The following is a 20,041-nucleotide window of genomic DNA, read 5'->3' on the forward strand; positions in this document are numbered from 1 at the left end:
ACTGAAGCGACATCCTTCTCGGGGCCATATTAAAAAGGAACGGCTTGTCAAGGGGGTGCCAATTAAAAAAGCGGACGACCAGCTGCCTTGCACATTGTAAAATCGGATAATTTAATCCATCACGGTCCTGACACGAGAGGTTTCTCACAAGTACATCTGAAAACTCCCCAGGCTGCTTTCTGAACTCCTCCAAGTCTGAAATTTCCTCCGCGAGAGCGCGCTTGCCATTGACCTGCTAAAGTTTTTCGCCTCACTGAGCGTACAATTCAACACCTAAGTGTTACCGAGGTATAAAAGTGGACACGGAAAAAGCCATCATGATGAGCAATAACTACAGCGACGACCAGCTACCTCCACAGTACTATCAGGCCACTGACTTTGGGGAAGAGGAGGACGACGAGATGCCAGCCACGGAGAAGGACCTCGCCGAGGACGCGCCATGGAAGAAGATCCAGCAGAACACCTTCACCAGGTGGTGCAATGAGCACCTCAAGTGTGTCAACAAAACCATCACCGACCTGCAGAAGGACTTTAGTGATGGGCTCAAGCTCATTTCGCTCCTGGAAGTTTTAAGCCAGAAGAAAATGTACAGAAAGTACCATACCAGACCCAATTTCCGACAGATGAAACTGGAAAATGTTTCTGTGGCGCTAGAGTTCTTGGACAGAGAGCGCATCAAACTGGTGTCAATAGGTAAGTTGATTTGGGGATTTAATGTTTTCTTTAACAAGACACTTGTTAAACATAAAAAGTTTGCCATAATTTGCCATTTGATAGACAGCTGAGGTACAACTTTAGGTATGGCTCAAACCCCCCCCCCCCCCCCCCCCCCCACACACACACACACACACACACACACCTACTCCAGTCCACATGTTATCAGCCAAGATGTCAACCAGTAGTGAGAGATGTCTTTCGCAGGACTCTGGTAAGCTGCTCTGAGCAGAGGTCAGCAGCTCATTGGAAAATTACTGCAGAGGTGCCATTGAGGTCATTAGCCCCTGTCAAGGCCAAGGCCCAGTGGCTCCATACTATGCATTAGCCTTCTCCTGCTACAGCTACGTGGTAAACTATGGGCTGGAAATTCAGGAGGCCTGTGCTAATGAGAACGACAGAATTTATACATGTGGACAGTGGTCACACATGGCTACATAAACACAACAGGCATGCACACACTCTGCCAGGTGAAGGGTCAGAGCGACTGGCATGGACTTCATGTTGACAGCCAGTTGTTGTCCAGACCTATCAGCAGCTCCTGTGAGCAGGGAATTAACTCTGGTGGGATTTAGACAGATAGCTGATGTTACACTACATTTCTGGAGGATTTGTGTCAAATCCATTAAGTCGCAAGAGGCCAACTTGGTTGCAGGGAAGTGACAGAATACCTCTTAAAATATTAAATAAATGAAGCGAAGATACACTACTTACATCATGGTATGAAAGGTGAAGATATCATAAGATACTGACTTATTACTTAATTATAGACCTGTAGGCAGCCTCACAATTAATACTTATTACAATTTTGACAGAGTATGTTTCTGTTTTGGTGAGTAATGATCCTGCCACACACTTGAGTGAAATTCCTGGCGTGGCTGAGGCTTTGGCCGGTGGACTGTGAAGGCCACAATGTGACCACCTGAACATATGCTTCGAGTGTGTGATGACACTGAGGGAAACACTTCACCACAGTCCTGAATCCTGCTCATTACAAGAGATTGCAGATCTCACCTCAAAGGCTGCACAGAGTATACATGGGGTAGTGGATTTGGAAATGAATATATTGTTTGTCTCAGCTGTGCAGTCACACACTGGGTCACACTGCTTTGACAGAAACAGGGCATGATAATAGAAGCCCTGGCATTTTATTTCCTACCACCCTTTTCTCTCTGTTGCTTTAGTGGGTCAGTACAGCTCTCTTAAGATAATGTCTCAGTCTCATTACAGTGGCCCGGAGACACTAAAAAAACACCATAGGCCTACTTGCACTTGTATCAGACCTTGTAAGAGGAGACCTTTTGATGGATGTATCTTTGACCATGCAGTTGGCCTTAAATCTGGACACTGCAGGATCAAGACGATGTTGTGCCACATTGTGCCACCTGCCAGTGCCTGTCAAACTATCAAACAGTGACACATCAAACATTACCATCTCGTAGGAGCTACTGATCCATGAAAATACATAGTCTCAATAAAATGGCATCATGGAAAACAGTTGACATCAATGTCCTTTTTTTTCTAAATTAAAATTTTACGGAATCAACTCAGGTGTATTAATGGAGCTCAAATCATGAAACATGAAAAGCCACAGCTCCTTCAAAGATATTTGGCATAAATGGCTGAATTTCTAAATTAGAACAAATTTTAAATTACTTATTGGTCAAACTTTTCCTCAGAGAACTCCAGGAAATGAGCTGCATGCTTTCTGTCAATGAATCTAATCTCCACCTATTTGATTTATCACACTGTAGTGCTACAAGTTTTTGGAGGTAATTGGAATCCAAGTGGTATTTGTGCAGCGAGGGATCCGCTTACACATATCCTCAGCTGTCACTGTCTTCAGAGTACCATTGTGACTGGATGACAGATTGTCAGGGGTCCTCAGCCAGACAGCTGTCTGAGAGAAAGGGGCTCAGGGGAAGCAGTGAGGAGCATTAGATTCTTGTCTCCTCAGCAGTCAATCATCATTGTTTATATATACTCAGAATAGCCTGGTCAGCTCTGCAACACATCAAGACTTTGTTATAATATCCTTATGTTTATAGCTTACTTCTCCATTTTATATAGTCTAACTTGATCAAGATCAAGAACAGCAATATACAGAATTTGTCAAGTATGCTTTACCAAACATACTTGACAATGATGTAGGACAGAAGAACACAGTCCATATTTTTATTTTAGAAAAACTAAGAAAGAGATTACAAATAGTATACAATATGTATAAACATATTTTTTTTTTAAAGGTAAGAAATGGTAGCCTCACACACAGACAGTCCATCCATTTCTGCTGAGTATGTAAAGTATGAACCAATAGTGTCACCCCAAATTGCCACAAAAAAAAAAAAAATCTTGAAATGAATTCAGAAAATGCAGTTAACAGTTTTATTTTCTTACTATGTCTATGTACTGCACTGTGTGTGTGTGTGTGTGTGTGTGTGTGTGTGTGTGTGTGTGTGGTGCGTTTGAGGTTTGTTTTGTAGTTTCTTATAAACTCTGTTCTGTCTACTCTCCCACAACAGACAGCAAAGCCATTGTAGATGGGAATCTGAAGCTGATTCTGGGTCTTATCTGGACCCTCATCCTCCACTACTCTATCTCCATGCCTATGTGGGATGATGAGGATGACGAGGAGACCAAAAAGCTGACTCCCAAGCAGCGTCTGCTGGGCTGGATACAGAACAAGGTGCCCCAGCTGCCCATCAACAACTTTAACCGTGACTGGAGGGACGGCAAAGCCCTGGGAGCCCTGGTTGACAACTGTGCCCCCGGTAAGAAGCTTGTAGTGTCATCAGCTGATGGTACAGGGTAAATGCTTGAAGTGCTGAGTCAGAATAAGTTGGGTGCATGTTAAATGTCTTGTTGTCCACAGCAGTTTTCTTTGGTTGCTATGGAGGATGAGGTTAAGCATGTGTTAACATGTTTGAAATGGTATCACCTCAGGAGAATTTGTCTCCTTTGTTCCTCAGCTACAAATGATGACTGTATATCTGTCACACATCCTAGACGCACACACATTCAGAATCAGATTCAAATGTCAGTGTAACCTATCTCTTGAGGGCAGGTAGTGTCAGGCTGTGGAGGGGCTGCCGATGGCCAGAGGACGTCCCTGCCAGCTGTTCCACAATGACTGAAGCTTTCACTCTCTCTGTTTTGTGCCCTGAGGCCCAAACCCAGATTTAGTGGTTATAGCCTAGCTGCTGTACAACACCCCCAAATTTGGGCACCATTCCTTCTCTTCTGTCAAGGGGGATGTTTGGCTACAGATCAAAATGCAGACTGATCTGTCACAGAGAGGTGCATAAGCTGCAGATCTAAGGACCACAAGGCCACATTTGGAGTCAGTGCCAGATTAAGCTCTGCTTCCTACTCTGAACATTAGAGAGTCCCCTTGTAACTTTGCTTAACTGAGGGAAAGGTGGGGGAGTAGTCAAAGGAGTGCACAACAGTGTTGAACTGTGTTTACATGAGCCATTGATCTGCGGAGACATATCTTTCAAACACTGTGCTGCAACATTGACCATACAAGGTATTGGTGTTTCATCAGTTAATACCAAACAGCAGGCTAACTGACGAAACTAGCTTTGTTTTAAAGCACAGATGGATCAAAACTCTGCTCTTAATTCAGATACAAATGTACAAAACAGCATAATTAGCCAGACTTGAAAAGTAAAGTATTCCAAACTAGGACATACTGCTTTCAAGGCCCCACACTCCTGTAATTCAATCTCAGAACATTTGAAGTCCAGGATCTGCCGTTTTTTTTAAGCTTTTAACTACACACCAGGTTTGATGAAACTCAGTGAGCTAGTTTTTGTTCTGAATGACAGACAGGCAGGCAAACCAACAATAGACAAAGCTGAGATATAATAACTTCTTTGGTAGAGGAAACAACAGCCTATGACAACCTGATCATGTCCCCAGTTTATTCTAATACCACTGTATTTATACACCTCCCTGCTTTGGTGTAACAGTTCATTCAGTATGCCAGAAGGCCTTCCCTCATGTCTCATAAATATAACTTTTCCTCTGTTCTGACACTGACACTCCTTCTCTGTATGTTTGTGTACTCATTGCTAATTCTGTGGTCCTGTGTCTATAATAATTGGATGACAGTATTCTGTGGTTTGCCCACACAGGCCTCTTCAGTGAACTGCCCACTCCATAGCCAGCACTAATCCAATTTAGGCATTAGCAGCAGCGGGGAGGTTAGCTTTAGCTTCAGAGATAGTGCCAGAGCGTCTGTTGACATTTTTTCTTTCATTTCTTGCTGTGTGTTGCTGAGTGAGACATTGATTGTCACGTATTCTGTTTCACAAGAGCAAAACAGTGTAGGTAAGGTCATATGATGTTGTAGTTGAAGGTGTTGTAGAGATAACATTAACAGGCCAAGTGGGCTTATTATAGCACTGTCGCTGCATTTGTCTGTGCAGAACCGACTAATCACCCTTTTTGCCTTCTTGTTAGGTTTGTGTCCTGATTGGGCAGAGTGGGATCCAAACCAGCCCGTACAGAATGCCAGAGAAGCAATGCAACAGGCTGATGACTGGTTGGGTGTGCCCCAGGTAAGGTGCATGATAGATATCAGTCACAAAAGGTTTATTTTGGGTTTATTTTTTCTCTGTTACATGCCAGATGAGTTTGATTTGTTTCAGATAATTAAACAATAAAGCAAACAAGTGTCCTTCAGTGACATTGAGAGAGAACCAATCAATTCCAGACAGTTTATTTTAGGCATCAAGATCCATTTGCAAATCCAAACATGCTTCATATGCATACACCATCACTGAACCGACACATGGGAGTATATGATATGTAGTGTAGTGTCTTTCCAGGGAGCTCATGCTGGAGGGGGTCATGAAATATTTATTACTCAACTCGTTTATAATATTTCCATTTAGTTTATTGCAAGTCTCTGTAAGCGAGTGTGTAGGAGTTTTATTTGGGAGAATCATGAATTTGTGGAGGTTTGAGATTTCTAAACACCCTCTGACCCAACCTGTGAAACAGGGGTGTAAATATACTGTCGCTCACCAGAATAGCAATGAGAATCGAGCAGAAGTACAATATTTCTAGTTTGTAAGACTCTGAGTCTCAGTGTTGCACTGCGCACTATGCAGGTTGTTTACTTGTTTGTCTAAGATACAGTGCTAGCTATTCTCCATGAGGCTTAGCATTGGTTAGATAGCCAGGGGGTGTATGTCATGGCTCTGCAGGCCTGGGGGTTGGATTCCAGTGTGGTGGTGTTAAGGAGATGTGGGAGAGGTCTGGCTCAGGATAAATCCCCTGGCTGGCTTATTGCAGGCAACAATCCTTAACCCCACTGTCCTGGGGTTAAATATAACCAGTGTGGAGCATGGCTTTGTGCCACTGTGTGATAGACAGGCAAACAAGTGCTGGAAGGGACAGAGCTGTCAGAGGTGGAGGAAAGAAATAAGTTTAATCCTTGTTAAATCCCATTGCACTATGCTTAATGAAAAAAAGTTGTTTAAAGAATGAAAACTAACATAAAAAACAAACAAAAAATAAACAAATAAAAATCTGATCAGATGAAACATTGATACATCTGTGTCTGTTTGGAGAAAATACACAAGAAGTAGAGCTTATTTGCTCACTATTTCAATTAAAACATTATCAGAACCCCCCAGCTAAATCATAAAATTAACCAATTGTATGCTGATTTATCTGCTTGTGCTGTAGGTGATTGCCCCTGAGGAGATTGTGGATCCAGATGTGGATGAGCACTCTGTTATGACGTACCTGTCTCAGTTCCCCAAGGCAAAGCTGAAACCTGGAGCTCCTCTCAGACCTAAACAACTCTTCCCAAACAAGGTCAAAGCCTATGGACCTGGTAAGTAGTTGAACAGTAACCATTAACACCTGCACGGATTACTAAAGCTCCACAACAGAAGCTATGAGCTGTATGAGTGGATAATCACTAGTATTCATTTTCGTTGTCTGGAATATAAAGGCAGAGATAGACTTGCAGCTTTGTCAGCAAGTGCCGAAAAATAGATGTAGGGGTGTAGAATAATCACTTACAGTTCAAACACTGCAAATTAGATTCATCATTTGCCTGTGTGTTAATGTGTTGCTTTACAACATCATTACAGGTATTGAGCCCCATGGCAACAAGGTTCTGCAAACTGCTGTTTTCACTGTGGAGACTCTGGAAGCTGGTAGCGGTGAGGTCCTGGTCTACGTGGAGGATCCTGAAGGACATAAGGAGGAGGTAAGTTAAACCTGGTGAGGGCAGTCCAACTCCACATATAATCCAATGTGCTGAACTGCAAAAACTAAGAATCTAACCCTTAATCCAACCTTCTGATGATTTAATTTCTCATTCTTCAGGCCAAGGTTAAACCAAACAATGACAAAAACAGAACCTACACTGTCACCTATGTTCCCAAAGTGGAGGGTGTCCACAAGGTAAGATTAAATGAACATTACCTCTTGTTAATGTTGTAGCCAAGAAAGTCATTGAAAGGTGTTTAATTTACGTTGATGTTTTTCTCTCTCAATAGGTGAAAGTGTTGTTTGCTGGTCAGGACATTGACAAGAGCCCCTACACAGTGAATGTGGAAAAGGATATGGGCGATCCCAGCAAGGTCCATGCAAGAGGGCCAGGTCTAGAGCCTACAGGAAATGTGGCCAACAAACCCACATACTTTGACATCTACACTGCAGGTAAGAGCAGAAAATTCTGACACTTCAAATGCTAAAGTATAGTGATGGAAAATATTTAACTTTCATTTGATTAATTAATTTTGTGAAATGGTCCTTTAATTATGCATCCTCTGGAGTCCTGTTTTAATAAACTGTATGAATTCATTGTGACATGTAGTTTTTGTATTAATAAATTAATAAGTAATAATTAATAAATAATTAAATTTTTTGATATTGTTGTCTTGATAATGGAGATACATAGCATATAGTTTTGATGAAATGTTTAGAATAACGTTTGGTCTTGAGTTCATGTAGACAGAAGCCAAAAAACCCCCCAAACAGTATTACATTTTTGGCCATATCCTCCAGATCCTACTGACATGCACATTTCCATAGTGTGACAATGCAGTAAGTGACACTCACTCAGTAACTTACAACTCATACTCAGGTGCTGGTAATGGAGATGTCAGCGTGATCATCATTGATCCTCAAGGCAAACAGGACACAGTGGAGCTCATCCTAGAAAATAAGGGTGACAGTGTTTTCCGATGTACCTATCGTCCCGTGCTCGAGGGGCCTCACACCATTCACGTACAGTTTGCTGGTCAGGAGATTCCCAAGAGCCCTTTTACTGTCAACATTGCAGAAGGTGAGCCATCTTTCTAAGTTGTAAAATTAATGTCAGACAAATCTGATTTCTTAGCATTCTGTTAGTGTGAGGGTGATCTATCCATCACAATCTGCAGTTATTTTTTATTTTCCCCATGAACAACCAACCAGAATAGACCATAATACCTCCTGTCTGTCATTTCTAGCTCCACACATTGCTCCTCCCATGGGAGCTCCACTGCAGATAGTCCCTCAGTCAGTGTGCACCCCTCCTGGAGTGAAGGGTGGGAAGGCCCCCCTGCTCCCAAAACCTGGCCGCCCAAGTTAGTATGGTTTGCTGGGAAGAGCCTTTGCAATTTGCTCAGCTAGATCCCCCCCCAAAAAACCTTTTCATGCCGAGCTCTGCAGACACCCCTGTGTGCTTTCTGTTTAAGATTAGGGTGCTCGGCTCCGTGCCGTGCTTGGTTGCCTGCTCCATTTTCTTGCATCATGCAGCTTGATGGTTTAGTTTAGTTATGTCCTGAGAGACAGACAAGAGGCAGTGTTGTACAAATAGCTTACAGATTGTCCCAGTTTGCATCTCTGTCTTCTTTTCTTCAACTTTGTTAAGTATCTTTGCTTGTGTTGTTGACATATTTGTTTTTTGTTGCGTCTGAATTTGTATTAGCCAGCCTTCAGTTTAAGCCTGCAGTCAACATTTCTGTATCACTGACTGAAATGTTGTCAGATGCTCCCTCAATGCACTCAAGATGTGTCAATATCCTTTCCAACCTACTCTACCTTGTGACATATGAGCTGCAAAGCACATCAATCTTATTTACAGGTCCTGTCAATCAATCTTTAGGGATTCCTGTTTGGATAGGATATATGAATGTCTTTTGCTACTAACACTGCTCTCTACTGCTGGCTAGTCTCAGTTGTTTTTGGTTTCGTTGCTCTGCTAAATATTTCTCTCTTTTTACACTTGTTGTTATTCCTTTCAGCTATGAACCCAAATGTCTGCAGAGCTACAGGCAGAGGTCTTCAGCCTAAAGGAGTGAGGGTAAAGGAGGTTGCAGACTTCAAAGTTTTCACCAAGGGAGCTGGCAGTGGAGCTTTGCATGTCTCAGTCAAAGGACCAAGTGAGTCAGACAGCTGTCTTTTTCCCACTGCACTCCTCTTCATTCTTGTACCCTCTTTTTTTATTTTTTCCTTTTATTATTTTTGTCTGAACGGTGTATTGAAAAGGCATATAATAAAGTGCAAATACCTAAAATTTCTCTTTGGCACAATAAGAATCAACTTTTGCGATATATTCTATCCATAGCTGAAGCTGAGGAACAAGTGAAAGTACGTGATGCAGGAAATGGAGTGTATGAATGTGAATATCACCCTCTTAAGCCTGGTAAATACACAGTCAGTATTACCTGGGGAGGCCAGCCCGTCCCACGCAGGTAGGGTCATATTGCTGCCTTTAGCTAATCATTGACTTTGCACATTCACATTTACAACAAGTAATATTATGCATTTGTGGTGTTATGTGTGCTATAGCCCCTTCGAGTGGAGGTGGGTGATGAAGCAGGTTTCAGAAGGTGAGAGGCCTGGGGTCCTGGTCTGAAGACTGGCATGGTGGGAAAATCGGCTGACTTTGTGGTAGAGGCAATAGGCACTGAAGTTGGAACTCTGGGTAAACCTTTACAATATTCAGAAGCTTTAACAAATGGTGAAATTTTCAATGCATTGTAAAAACAAAAGCTGAATTTGTGGATTTTTCTATTGCGCATGCGCTTAGGTTTCTCCATTGAAGGCCCATCACAAGCTAAAATTGAGTGTGATGATAAGGGTGATGGGTCCTGTGATGTGCGCTATTGGCCAACTGAGCCAGGTGACTATGCTGTCCATGTCATTTGTGATGATGAGGACATTAAGGGCAGCCCTTTCATGGCCCACATCCTCCCTGCGGCCAATGATGTCTTCCCAGAAAAGGTATTTTCATAGAAAGCAAAATACATTTAACCTGCAAATTACATTGCTGTTTACTGCAGTGAAATGGTGAAATATCTTTTTGGCTGTTTCAGGTGAAAGCTTATGGCCCTGGCCTGCAGCCAACTGGTGTCATTGTCAATAAACCAACCGAATTCACAATTGATGCTCGCATGGCTGGGAAAGGTCACCTCAAGATCTATGCACAGGTATGTAGTTTTTGAAAATGCCATTTTTAAAAAAATTTATTATTCATGTTGCTGAAGACAACAGGGCTGACCTGACATGTCTTTGTATCCACTAAGGATGCAGAAGGCTGCACCATCAACATCAAGATCAACGACAAGGGAGACGGCACATTTCAGTGTGTGTACACACCTGTCAAGCCCATTAAACACACCATCATCATCACCTGGGGGGATGTCAATGTGCCCAACAGCCCCTTTAGGGTAAGATATATGCAGATGCCCACACACACACACACACACACACACATAGAAAATATGGAGCACTTCTAGCTTCAAAAAATTTTATATAATGACACTAGAACAAATGTAGACAAAGTAAGAGGACTGCAGATGTACTTCATTGAATTGCTTCTGCCTCAAGTGCACTGTGAATTCATTAGGTACTGGTTGGAGAGGGTTCTCATCCAGACAAAGTCAAGGTCTATGGCCCTGGAGTGGAGAAGATGGGACTCAAAGCTAACGAGCCAACATACTTCACTGTAGACTGTAGTGAAGCTGGTCAAGGTGAGCATGGAGAGTTCAGCTAACTTCTAATAAAACTAAAGCTTAAGTTGTGTGCACATTTAATATGTAAAGCACATTCACAGCAGCATTTGTATGACTAAATTTAAAAAAATATAATAAAAAAGATTATTAATATGAAATGTATTACAAAGAAAGCTAAGGCCGTAGAGAGTCTACTTCTGTTTACTGTCATTTATCTTGAATATCCTCTCTGAACTATTGCCATCATATGCACCATTAGGAGACATCAGCATTGGTATCAAGTGTGCTCCAGGGGTGGTTGGCCCTGCAGAGGCAGATGTCGACTTTGACATTATCAAGAATGACAATGACACCTTTACTGTCAAGTACACTCCCCCTGGTCCGGGTCGCTATACCATCATGGTGCTGTTTGCTGACCAGGTGAGATTATCAGAACAAGACAGACTGCCCAGCTTTGTAGCACTTTGGAAATGCAGTATTTATTTTAACACTGATAATTTTCTCATTGTTTTTATTTCTTCTTTTGTCAGGAAATTCCCATTAGTCCTTTCAAAGTCAAAGTAGATCCTTCCCATGATGCTGGCAAGGTGAGAGCAGAGGGCCCTGGACTCAACAAAACAGGTAAGATTCTCCAATGTCAAATAGTTTAAAGGTGTGGGAGACTTTCGTGACCAATTTTTCATCAAATCTGTAAAACCCCAGTCATAGCCTAAGTATCACGAATCTAAGTCCTTCTGTGATTTCTCACCTGAATCTCTTGCATTACGGTGAACAATTTCAAAGTGCCATCCACCATAAACAAACCATAAGTTTACATTCAGAGCCGGGAGGTAACTCGGGCATCTTCGGAATTTTGTCATGTCGTGCATTGTGGGAAACACTGGTCCGCGCTGCTGTCAGGCAGTGGCAGCTGCTAAAGACATGATGCGGAAATGGCAGGAGCTCCCTTTCCTCTATGCATATTCCTCCAGCCATTTCAGTGTTTCAGCCGTTTCGTGTTTGTTTCATCCATGTAATATAATATGCTTGTGCTGCCGCTGTCAGGCAGCTGTGCGAGCCTTCGCTTCCCAGAATGCACATCACGACAAAATTCCGAAGATGCTTGAGTTACCTCCCAACTCTGTTTGTAAACACATGGTCTTTTTATGGCTTTTATGGATGGCACTGCAAAATTGTTCACCGTAATGCAAAAGATTCAGGTGAGTAATCACAGAAAGACTTACAGATTCGTGATACTTAGGCTATGACTGAGGTTTTACAGATTTGATGAAAAACTGGTCACAAAAGTCTCCCACACCTTTAAAACTACCAGCTTGTTACTTTTTATTTGATTAAATCCATTTGATTAGACTGGAATAACTAGTAGCACTGGCAAAATGTGTGTGTGTTACAGGAGTAGAAGTGGGCACTCCAACCCACTTTACCATCTACACAAAGGGAGCTGGCAAGGCCAAGCCTGAAGTGCATTTTACCAGCATCAGGCCCAGGAGAGGGGGTTCGTGACTTTGAGATAATCGATAATCATGACTACTCCTACACCGTCAAATACACACCTCTTCAACAGGTACAGTAGGCTTCTGTTCAAACTCCATTTACATCATAACAGGGTGCATGTCTTTTCACACAATTTTTTTCTTGCTCTTTAGGGTAACATGGCAATTTCAGTGATTCATGGAGGAGATCCCATTCCCAAAAGCCCCTTCCACATCACAGTTGCACCACCTCTGGATCTCGGAAAGGTGAAAGTTGAGGGATTGGACACTAGTAAGTTACAAAGCAGTTTATTAATCAGTGTATGTTTGATAATCCTTTTAAATAATGTAACACAAGAAGTAAAACGCCATCAGTTCAAGCATTGTGATGTTTGTCCTGCAGAAGTTGAGGTCGGAAAGGATCAGGAGTTCCTTGTTAACACCAAGGGAGCTGGTGGACTGGGTAATGTAGGTGTGAAGATCACTTCACCCTCTGGACGACCAATCCCATGCAAGCTGGAATCAGACAAAGCCAAAGGCACTCACAGTGTGAAGTATAGTCCCCCAGAGGAGGGGCAGTACAAGGTTGATGTCAGTTATGATGGCAACCCGGTGATGGGAAGCCCCTATGGGTTTGAAGCCATGATGCCTGCTGATTCCTCTAAGGTAAAAGTTCACAAAGTAGAGCAGCACTTAGTCCACAGGGACCTCACAAACAGGGTTTCTGCTGGTCCATAAAACGTTTTTTTTTTTTGTAATATTAGGCCTTAGGAGTCCTCAAATGTCATTTATTTATCTTTTAATTAATTTTTAGTAAGGCCAGTGACGTTCTTTTTGTTACATATCTTTAAACCTGCCACTGACTAAATTGTCTTTTTTACTTCATACTTTTAGATGAACATATTGGCAAAATGTAGAATTCTAATTAATGCACTACACATTAAACCTACTTCTGAATAGGACTACATACATGCATACTTCTTTATAGTTACCAGCATTGTAATAAATTAGATGATTTGCTCAAAAATTCAGCTCTATTTTTATTAAAAAATATCTTGAAAGATCTTAAATTATTAGAATTAAGTGCTGCCGTATAAAATTAAAGATTTAGTTTGTTCTTTAATATTAATTGATATTGCACTTTAAAACTGATGGATGGGTTTCTCTATAGGTTCGAGCTTATGGCCCAGGCCTGAAGGGAGGCACTGTGGGTAAACAAGCTCCATTCACTATTGATACAACGGGAGCTGGTGCTGGTGGGCTGGGTCTTACCGTAGAAGGTCCCTGTGAGGCCAAGATTGAGTGCCAGGACAACGGTGACGGCACATGCTCAGTGTCCTACCTACCAACCGAGGCTGGGGAGTACGCCATCAACATCCTGTTTGCTGAGCACCACATCCCCGGCTCTCCCTTCAAAGCCATGGTCCGCCCAACTTTTGACCCCAGCAAGGTGACAGCAAGCGGACCTGGCCTGGAGAAGGCCAAGGCAGGCGAACCAGCCACCTTTGCCGTGGACTGCACCCGGGCAGGCGACGGTGAGCTCACCATTGAGATTGTGTCAGAAACTGGGGTCAAGGCTGAAGTTCGCATCCAGAAAACTGCAGAGGGCACCTTTTCTGTCATGTACATCCCACCTTTCCATGGCACACACACCATCACCATCAAGTACAGTGACCATGTGATTCCCCAGTTTCCCAAGATGCTGCAGGTTGAGCCCTCGGTGGACACCAGTGGGGTGCACGTCTATGGTCCAGGAGTTGAGCCCAGAGGTAACACAATACAAAGACTCTAAATTTAAACAAAAAATTTGAATACAAACAAAAAAAAATGAATGCACATGGACCAAAAAGCAGTGATAAATATCTTACATAGTATTTAATAATCCGGTTAAGAAGAAAAAAACATACCCTAAATCCCTCAGATGTAAAGCTTTTTTTACACCATTTCCAGGTTCGGGCTGTTGTTTTTGGCAATTTTCTCTATTATGTGGCATGTATCCACTATCACAATGCTCCATTAACAGGCTATGACTCTGTTTTAAAGATGCATCACTACAAATCTTGCTCAATCTGCTCAATGTGTCTCAGGCAACAATTAACCTGATGGGCATTTTTTTTTCTTTAAAGGAGTCCTCAGAGAAGTCACAACTCACTTCATTGTTGATGCCCGTGCTCTCAACAAGGTTGGAGGAAAACATGTTAAGATTCACATTATCAACCCTTCTGGCACCAACACAGACACCTATATCACTGACAAAGGAGATGGCACCTACAGGGTGGAGTACACGGCATTTGAGGATGGTAAGATTCATGGAGCGTATTAATATGGATATCGTCTTTCAGTAGTAATAAATGAGAGCAATTAAAAAATCTACATCCAAAACTCACATTTACAAACCAAGGCCACTGAGGATACGAGGATTCTACATTGATGTGCTGTCTGAATAAGAGCATACAGACAGAAAAATCACTAACAGGTGCTTGAGTTGGGCGCCATCTGGGAATAAAGCAGGAGAGTGGGAGAAGACAGAACAGGAGAGAGAGAGGGATATAAATACAGAATGATGCAGTGGAGCAATGATGTGAGGGGCAGAGAGCAGGGAGGCAGAGAAGCAGACAGACTCTGTTTTATAAATAGTATGTGCTGGAACAGAAGCTCTTAACCAGGCAGGTATGTGTGCTAAAGGGTGCCTGCACACAGCAATAGAGCAGGGGAATGACAGGGGATATTAATAGAGACCTATAACACAAAGCAAAGAGATCACAGAGCACTTCACTACTACTAGACGCGCTCTAATATCTTGCCAGTGGGGCTGTGAATCTTGCATATAGGCCTACTGAGATAGCTCTGTCAGAAAAATGTTGTAACAGAATAATGAATAGGGAACAGATGTAATTCCATGTATGTTCAGCAGAATGTCTGCGCTATAAATGGCATCTTTTATAAATAAACAGATGTTTATGTCCCTCAAAGGGAATTTGTCTGGACTATAATTTAAAAGAAGAAGCAAGTTGCAACAGTATAAAATGTTTGCTTATTTTGAGAACATGCAGATAATAAGCTCAAATATACATGTTTGTATGCAGGAATGCATCTGATTGAAGTGCTGTACGATGAAGCACCTGTGCCTAAGAGCCCCTTCAGAGTTTCTGTGGTGGAGGGATGTGATCCAACGCGGGTTCGTGCCTATGGACCAGGTCTGGAGGGAGGCATCACCAACAAATCCAACTGCTTCACCGTGGAGACAAGGTACAATTGGATCAAACAGTTACACAGCATGTGGTGGCTTAAATGCACAGAAAATATTCTAGTATTTAAACATGATTTCCTTGAGGGAAAAATGCTAAAAAGTTAAATTTCATTTTCTTAGGGGTGCTGGTACAGGTGGCCTGGGTCTGACCATTGAAGGAGCCTCTGAGGCAAAGATATCCTGCAAAGACAATAAAGATGGCAGCTGCAGTGTGGAATATGTCCCCTTCACTCCTGGAGATTATGATGTGAATATCAACTACGGTGGTCACCCGATCCCTGGCAGCCCATTTTGCGTGCAAGTGAAGGACCCCGTGGATCCCAGCAAGGTGACATGCTCTGGTCCAGGTCTGGGCGCTGGTGTGAGGGCCCATGTTCCTCAGACCTTCACTGTGGATTGTACCCAGGCTGGACAGGCTCCACTGGATGTCAAAATCTATGGCCCAACAGGTGAAAACATACTCTACAAGTGTAAAATAAAATGTACTTGCTCTAAATTGAAATACCAGCCAGTATGTCATCTCCATAATGTCATGTTTCCAGGTACTGTAGAGCCAGTTGGTGTGAAGAATAATGGTGATGGAACGCACACTGTTCATTACACACCAGCCCAGGACGGTCCTTACACTGTAGCTGTCAAATATGCAGATCAGGAAGTCCCACACAGGTACAAATATAAAGAAACATCCAAGCTCGGCAGTGTGTGCAGTTTTATCTTATTTAAAGCTTTGCTCCGTCTGGCAGATTTTCTTCAGAGGAAAGTGAAGCTCAGCAGATTGTCTGTTCCCATGCCTGTCTTTTGAAGGCTTGAATTTAATAATTTCACCTCTCTTTCTGCCCTTCATCCACAGTCCATTCAAGGTAATGTCTCAGCCTGGGCATGATGCCAGTAAAGTGCGCGCCAGCGGTCCTGGTCTAGACACCAAAGGTGTGTCTGCAAGTCTCCCCGTTGAATTCACCATCGATGCCCGTGATGCTGGGGAGGGACTGCTTACGGTGCAGATTCTGGTGGGTGCTGCATTACACAGCTACTGTATCATTTTCTGAGCTGCACCTTTTAGTCAGCATCTTTAATAACTAATAATTTTTCATTGACAGGATCCAGAAGGAAGGCCAAAGAATGCAACCATCCAGGACAACAGGGATGGCACCTACACTGTGTCTTATGTGCCTGACTCCACGGGCCCTTACACTATCACCATTAAATATGGAGGAGATGAGATTCCTTACTCTCCTTACCGCATCCAGTCCCTGCCTACTGGGGATGCCAGCAAATGTCAGCTCACAGGTAGGAAGGCCAGTGTGGATAATTAATGGGTCTAATAATAAAAATATTCTATTGTAGTTGTGTATGTCAATATTTATCTGTTCTCTCCAGTTTCTATTGGAGGACGGGGCATGTGTAAGTAACCAAAACTGTGCTTCTTTTCTACCAAGTCTTGAAAGTATCATTACATTTATGTAGGTTTTTGTTACCATTGGATATCACCTCCCTGTCCTTGTGTTTTTTTAACAGCAAGCCTTCAGAAGCTGCAGGCCTCTGAGGATACGGTCATCACTGTCGATGCCAAGGCTGCTGGGAAAGGCAAGGTGACCTGTAAGGTGCTCACTCCACAGGGGATGGAGCTGGATATGGATGTGGTGGAGAATCATGATGGAACCTTTGACATTTACTACACAGCCCCTGAACCTGGGAAATATGTTATTACCATCCGCTTTGGGGGGCAGAACATCCCTAAGAGCCCTTTCCATGTAGTCGTGAGTAAACTATTAAACAGATGCTGCAGTTGTATTCAGCTAAGGTGCAACTTTTTCTCTAAGATATAGTAAAATCCAACCTTTATTTCTCATTTCTCAAGGCCACAAATGAACCAGTTGTTCCACGTGACACTGTGGATCCTCTCTTCCGTCCTGTAAACTTTCTCGTTCCCTTCACACCACAACAAGGAGAAATCACAGGTTTGACAAACATCAGTCACACAGAAAGAAAACTGTGCAGACACCCATTGCTGAAAGTTAATCATCCTATTGTCATTTCTAGGTGAGGTGCGGATGCCTTCAGGCAAAACTGCCCGCCCTCATATCACCGATAATAAGGATGGAACCATCACAATCAAGTACCAGCCCATGGAAAGAGGCCTGCATGAGATGGACATCAAATATGATGGCAATCACATTCCAGGTCAGCAACACAGTATAGTGTAGAAAATCCTAAAACAAAATCTGAAAGAAAGATTTTTCCTCAAACAATCCTAATTTATCAAATGGATCAATTTGCAGTAGATCTGTTGAATAGTCCAGTGTCTCATTGCTCTTTTCTTTGATTGACTCTTGTAGGGAGTCCTCTACAGTTCTACGTAGATGCTGTGAACAGTGGAGTGGTGACTGCATATGGTCCCGGTCTGAGTTACGGCATGGTCAACAAGGCCGCTACCTTTACTGTGGTCACCAAGAATGCAGGAGAGGGTACAACTTGCATTCTCTAGTAATTCCTAGTGTATGTGTATATACATTTAAAAACAAGAAGAAGAAAAGTCAGGTTTGTTTTCCTTTCAGGTGGTCTGTCTCTGGCAGTGGAGGGTCCTTCTAAAGCAGAGATCACATGTAAAGACAACAAAGATGGTACCTGCACTGTGTCCTACTTGCCAACTGCCCTTGGAGACTACAATATTATTGTCAAGTTTGACAACAAGCACATTCCTGGCAGTCCCTTTACTGCTAAGATAACTGGTGAGAAAGTGAACTGTTTACCATATAGACTGATTCAAGTAATTGGTTTTTACTGTTGATATTATTTATAGTGGGTGTATAAAATATAAATATTGCATTTTCATGTCAAGGGGATGACTCTATAACCAGGACATCCCAGCTGAATGTCGGGACATCTGCTGATGTTTCACTGAAGATCACAGAGACCGATCTGAGCTCACTGACTGCCAGTATCAGAGCTCCATCGGGCAATGAGGAACCCTGCCTGCTGAAGAGGCTGCCCAACAGACACCTCGGTGAGAAACTCATTCTGCCAGATGCACAAAATCATAGAAAAAGTAGAACAGAGATAAGACACTGCTGGATTCTGTAAATATATTTGGTTGTTGAGGGATTTATTTCTTATTTTTCTGTTAATGGTGCTTTTTTCTGTCTCAGGTATCTCTTTCACTCCCAAGGAGGTGGGTGAGCATGAAGTGAGTGTGAGAAAAAATGGCGTTCATGTTGCTAACAGCCCTTTCAAGATCATGGTTGGCCAATCAGAAATCGGCGAGGCCAGTAGGGTCAAAGCTTTTGGAAAAGGCCTGGTGGAAGCACACACTTTTGAAATGGCTGAGTTCTTTGTGGATACTAGAAATGCAGGTAAGTTTTGTGCATTTTTTTTAAATCAACAACCAGGAAAATTTTAAGCAATAAAAGCTCCATTACTCTTTATGCTTGTCTCTTTCTTTTAGGCTATGGAGGGCTAGCATTGTCAATTGAGGGTCCAAGCAAAGTGGATATCAACTGTGAAGATGTAGAGGATGGGACGTGTAGAGTGACCTACTGTCCGACAGAACCTGGAAGTTACACTGTTAACATTAAGTTTGCTGAAAAGCACATCCCAGGTTTGGATATTTTGCTTTGAAAATGTTCAGATACCGCACTACTCCTGAATAAATGGGCTTGATTTACTGAAAATGTGATCTTTCCATGTAGGAAGTCCTTTCACAGTGAAGGTGACCGGAGAAGGAAGGATCAAAGAGAGTATTACAAGAAAGAGGCAGGCATCTTCCATTGCTTCCGTGGGCAGTACATGTGGCCTTAACCTTAAAATCCCAGGTTAGTTCAGAAGCTGGTCAGCAGTGAGTAGAGAACAGCAGCTGATTTTGTCATTCAAATACATACACCGGCTACACATTCATTAGTATTCTAAATGATTTGTCGTCACTGCAGGAAACTGGTTTCAGATGGTGTCGGCTCAGGAGAGGCTGACCAGGACAGTCACCCGCAGTAGCCATACTTACACCCGCACAGAGCGCACGGAGATCAGCAAAACCCGAGGCGGGGAGACCAAGAGGGAGGTGCGAGTGGAGGAGAGCACTCAGGTGGGCGGAGGAGGAAGCCCGTTCAGAGACGTTTTTGGAGACTTCATGGGTAGAGAGAGTCTCAGCAGCTTTGCAGGAATCACCGCCAGACCTGAGGGTGAGAATCCACATTTAGACCTCGTGTACGACTTGTAAAATCCTGCTCACTGTCCAAAAGTGTCTTGTAAAGTATGAAAGAACCTTATTCAATAATGCCTTACAAATTTGACTTTAAATACCACTTCAACTGATTTAGGAAAACTTTCCACATTCACTATTTTTCTAATTGGTTTAACATTCGACAGAGTTGATGACATTCATGAAGTTTATGTGGATCATTTTTACACAGTTTTGTAAAATTAGGAGCATTTACTAAATCTGACATGGCACTTGGCACACATCTGTTTAATAGTCTTTCCATCCATCCATCCATCCATCTGAGATTTATGTCCATGGGATTTCTCGAAGACTATTCACATGATTCTTTTCAAATTCAACACACATTTTCTTTACCACCAGGAGAGGTGCAGCGCACAGTATGATGGCTGAATTTAAGTTTTTGGAATTTAAAAAACACAAT

At 42.7% G+C, this 20,041-nt stretch overlaps 1 protein-coding gene across 1 annotated transcript in view; it reads left to right on the forward strand.

Moving 5' to 3' along the window:
- LOC115421529 (filamin-C-like) overlaps window positions 1–20,041 on the forward strand; it is a 30,631-nt gene continuing 10,590 nt past the window's right edge. Inside the window, 40 exon segments of the mRNA XM_030137455.1 lie at window positions 1–693; window positions 3,237–3,485; window positions 5,182–5,279; window positions 6,415–6,565; window positions 6,828–6,946; window positions 7,066–7,143; window positions 7,239–7,401; window positions 7,829–8,029; window positions 8,196–8,312; window positions 8,973–9,110; window positions 9,296–9,438; window positions 9,520–9,655; window positions 9,761–9,954; window positions 10,047–10,160; window positions 10,257–10,400; window positions 10,580–10,703; window positions 10,945–11,105; window positions 11,216–11,306; window positions 12,079–12,158; window positions 12,160–12,249; window positions 12,332–12,449; window positions 12,561–12,823; window positions 13,329–13,926; window positions 14,284–14,457; window positions 15,244–15,406; window positions 15,528–15,856; window positions 15,950–16,073; window positions 16,258–16,414; window positions 16,505–16,694; window positions 16,785–16,808; window positions 16,923–17,164; window positions 17,266–17,365; window positions 17,448–17,588; window positions 17,744–17,872; window positions 17,963–18,136; window positions 18,247–18,411; window positions 18,554–18,757; window positions 18,850–19,002; window positions 19,094–19,216; window positions 19,331–19,579. Of these exon segments, the coding sequence (XP_029993315.1) occupies window positions 318–693; window positions 3,237–3,485; window positions 5,182–5,279; window positions 6,415–6,565; window positions 6,828–6,946; window positions 7,066–7,143; window positions 7,239–7,401; window positions 7,829–8,029; window positions 8,196–8,312; window positions 8,973–9,110; window positions 9,296–9,438; window positions 9,520–9,655; window positions 9,761–9,954; window positions 10,047–10,160; window positions 10,257–10,400; window positions 10,580–10,703; window positions 10,945–11,105; window positions 11,216–11,306; window positions 12,079–12,158; window positions 12,160–12,249; window positions 12,332–12,449; window positions 12,561–12,823; window positions 13,329–13,926; window positions 14,284–14,457; window positions 15,244–15,406; window positions 15,528–15,856; window positions 15,950–16,073; window positions 16,258–16,414; window positions 16,505–16,694; window positions 16,785–16,808; window positions 16,923–17,164; window positions 17,266–17,365; window positions 17,448–17,588; window positions 17,744–17,872; window positions 17,963–18,136; window positions 18,247–18,411; window positions 18,554–18,757; window positions 18,850–19,002; window positions 19,094–19,216; window positions 19,331–19,579 (6,787 nt within the window). The 5' untranslated portion in view covers window positions 1–317.

This window comes from Sphaeramia orbicularis, chromosome 6, assembly GCF_902148855.1.
Source record: "Sphaeramia orbicularis chromosome 6, fSphaOr1.1, whole genome shotgun sequence".
Lineage (NCBI taxonomy): Eukaryota > Metazoa > Chordata > Actinopteri > Kurtiformes > Apogonidae > Sphaeramia > Sphaeramia orbicularis.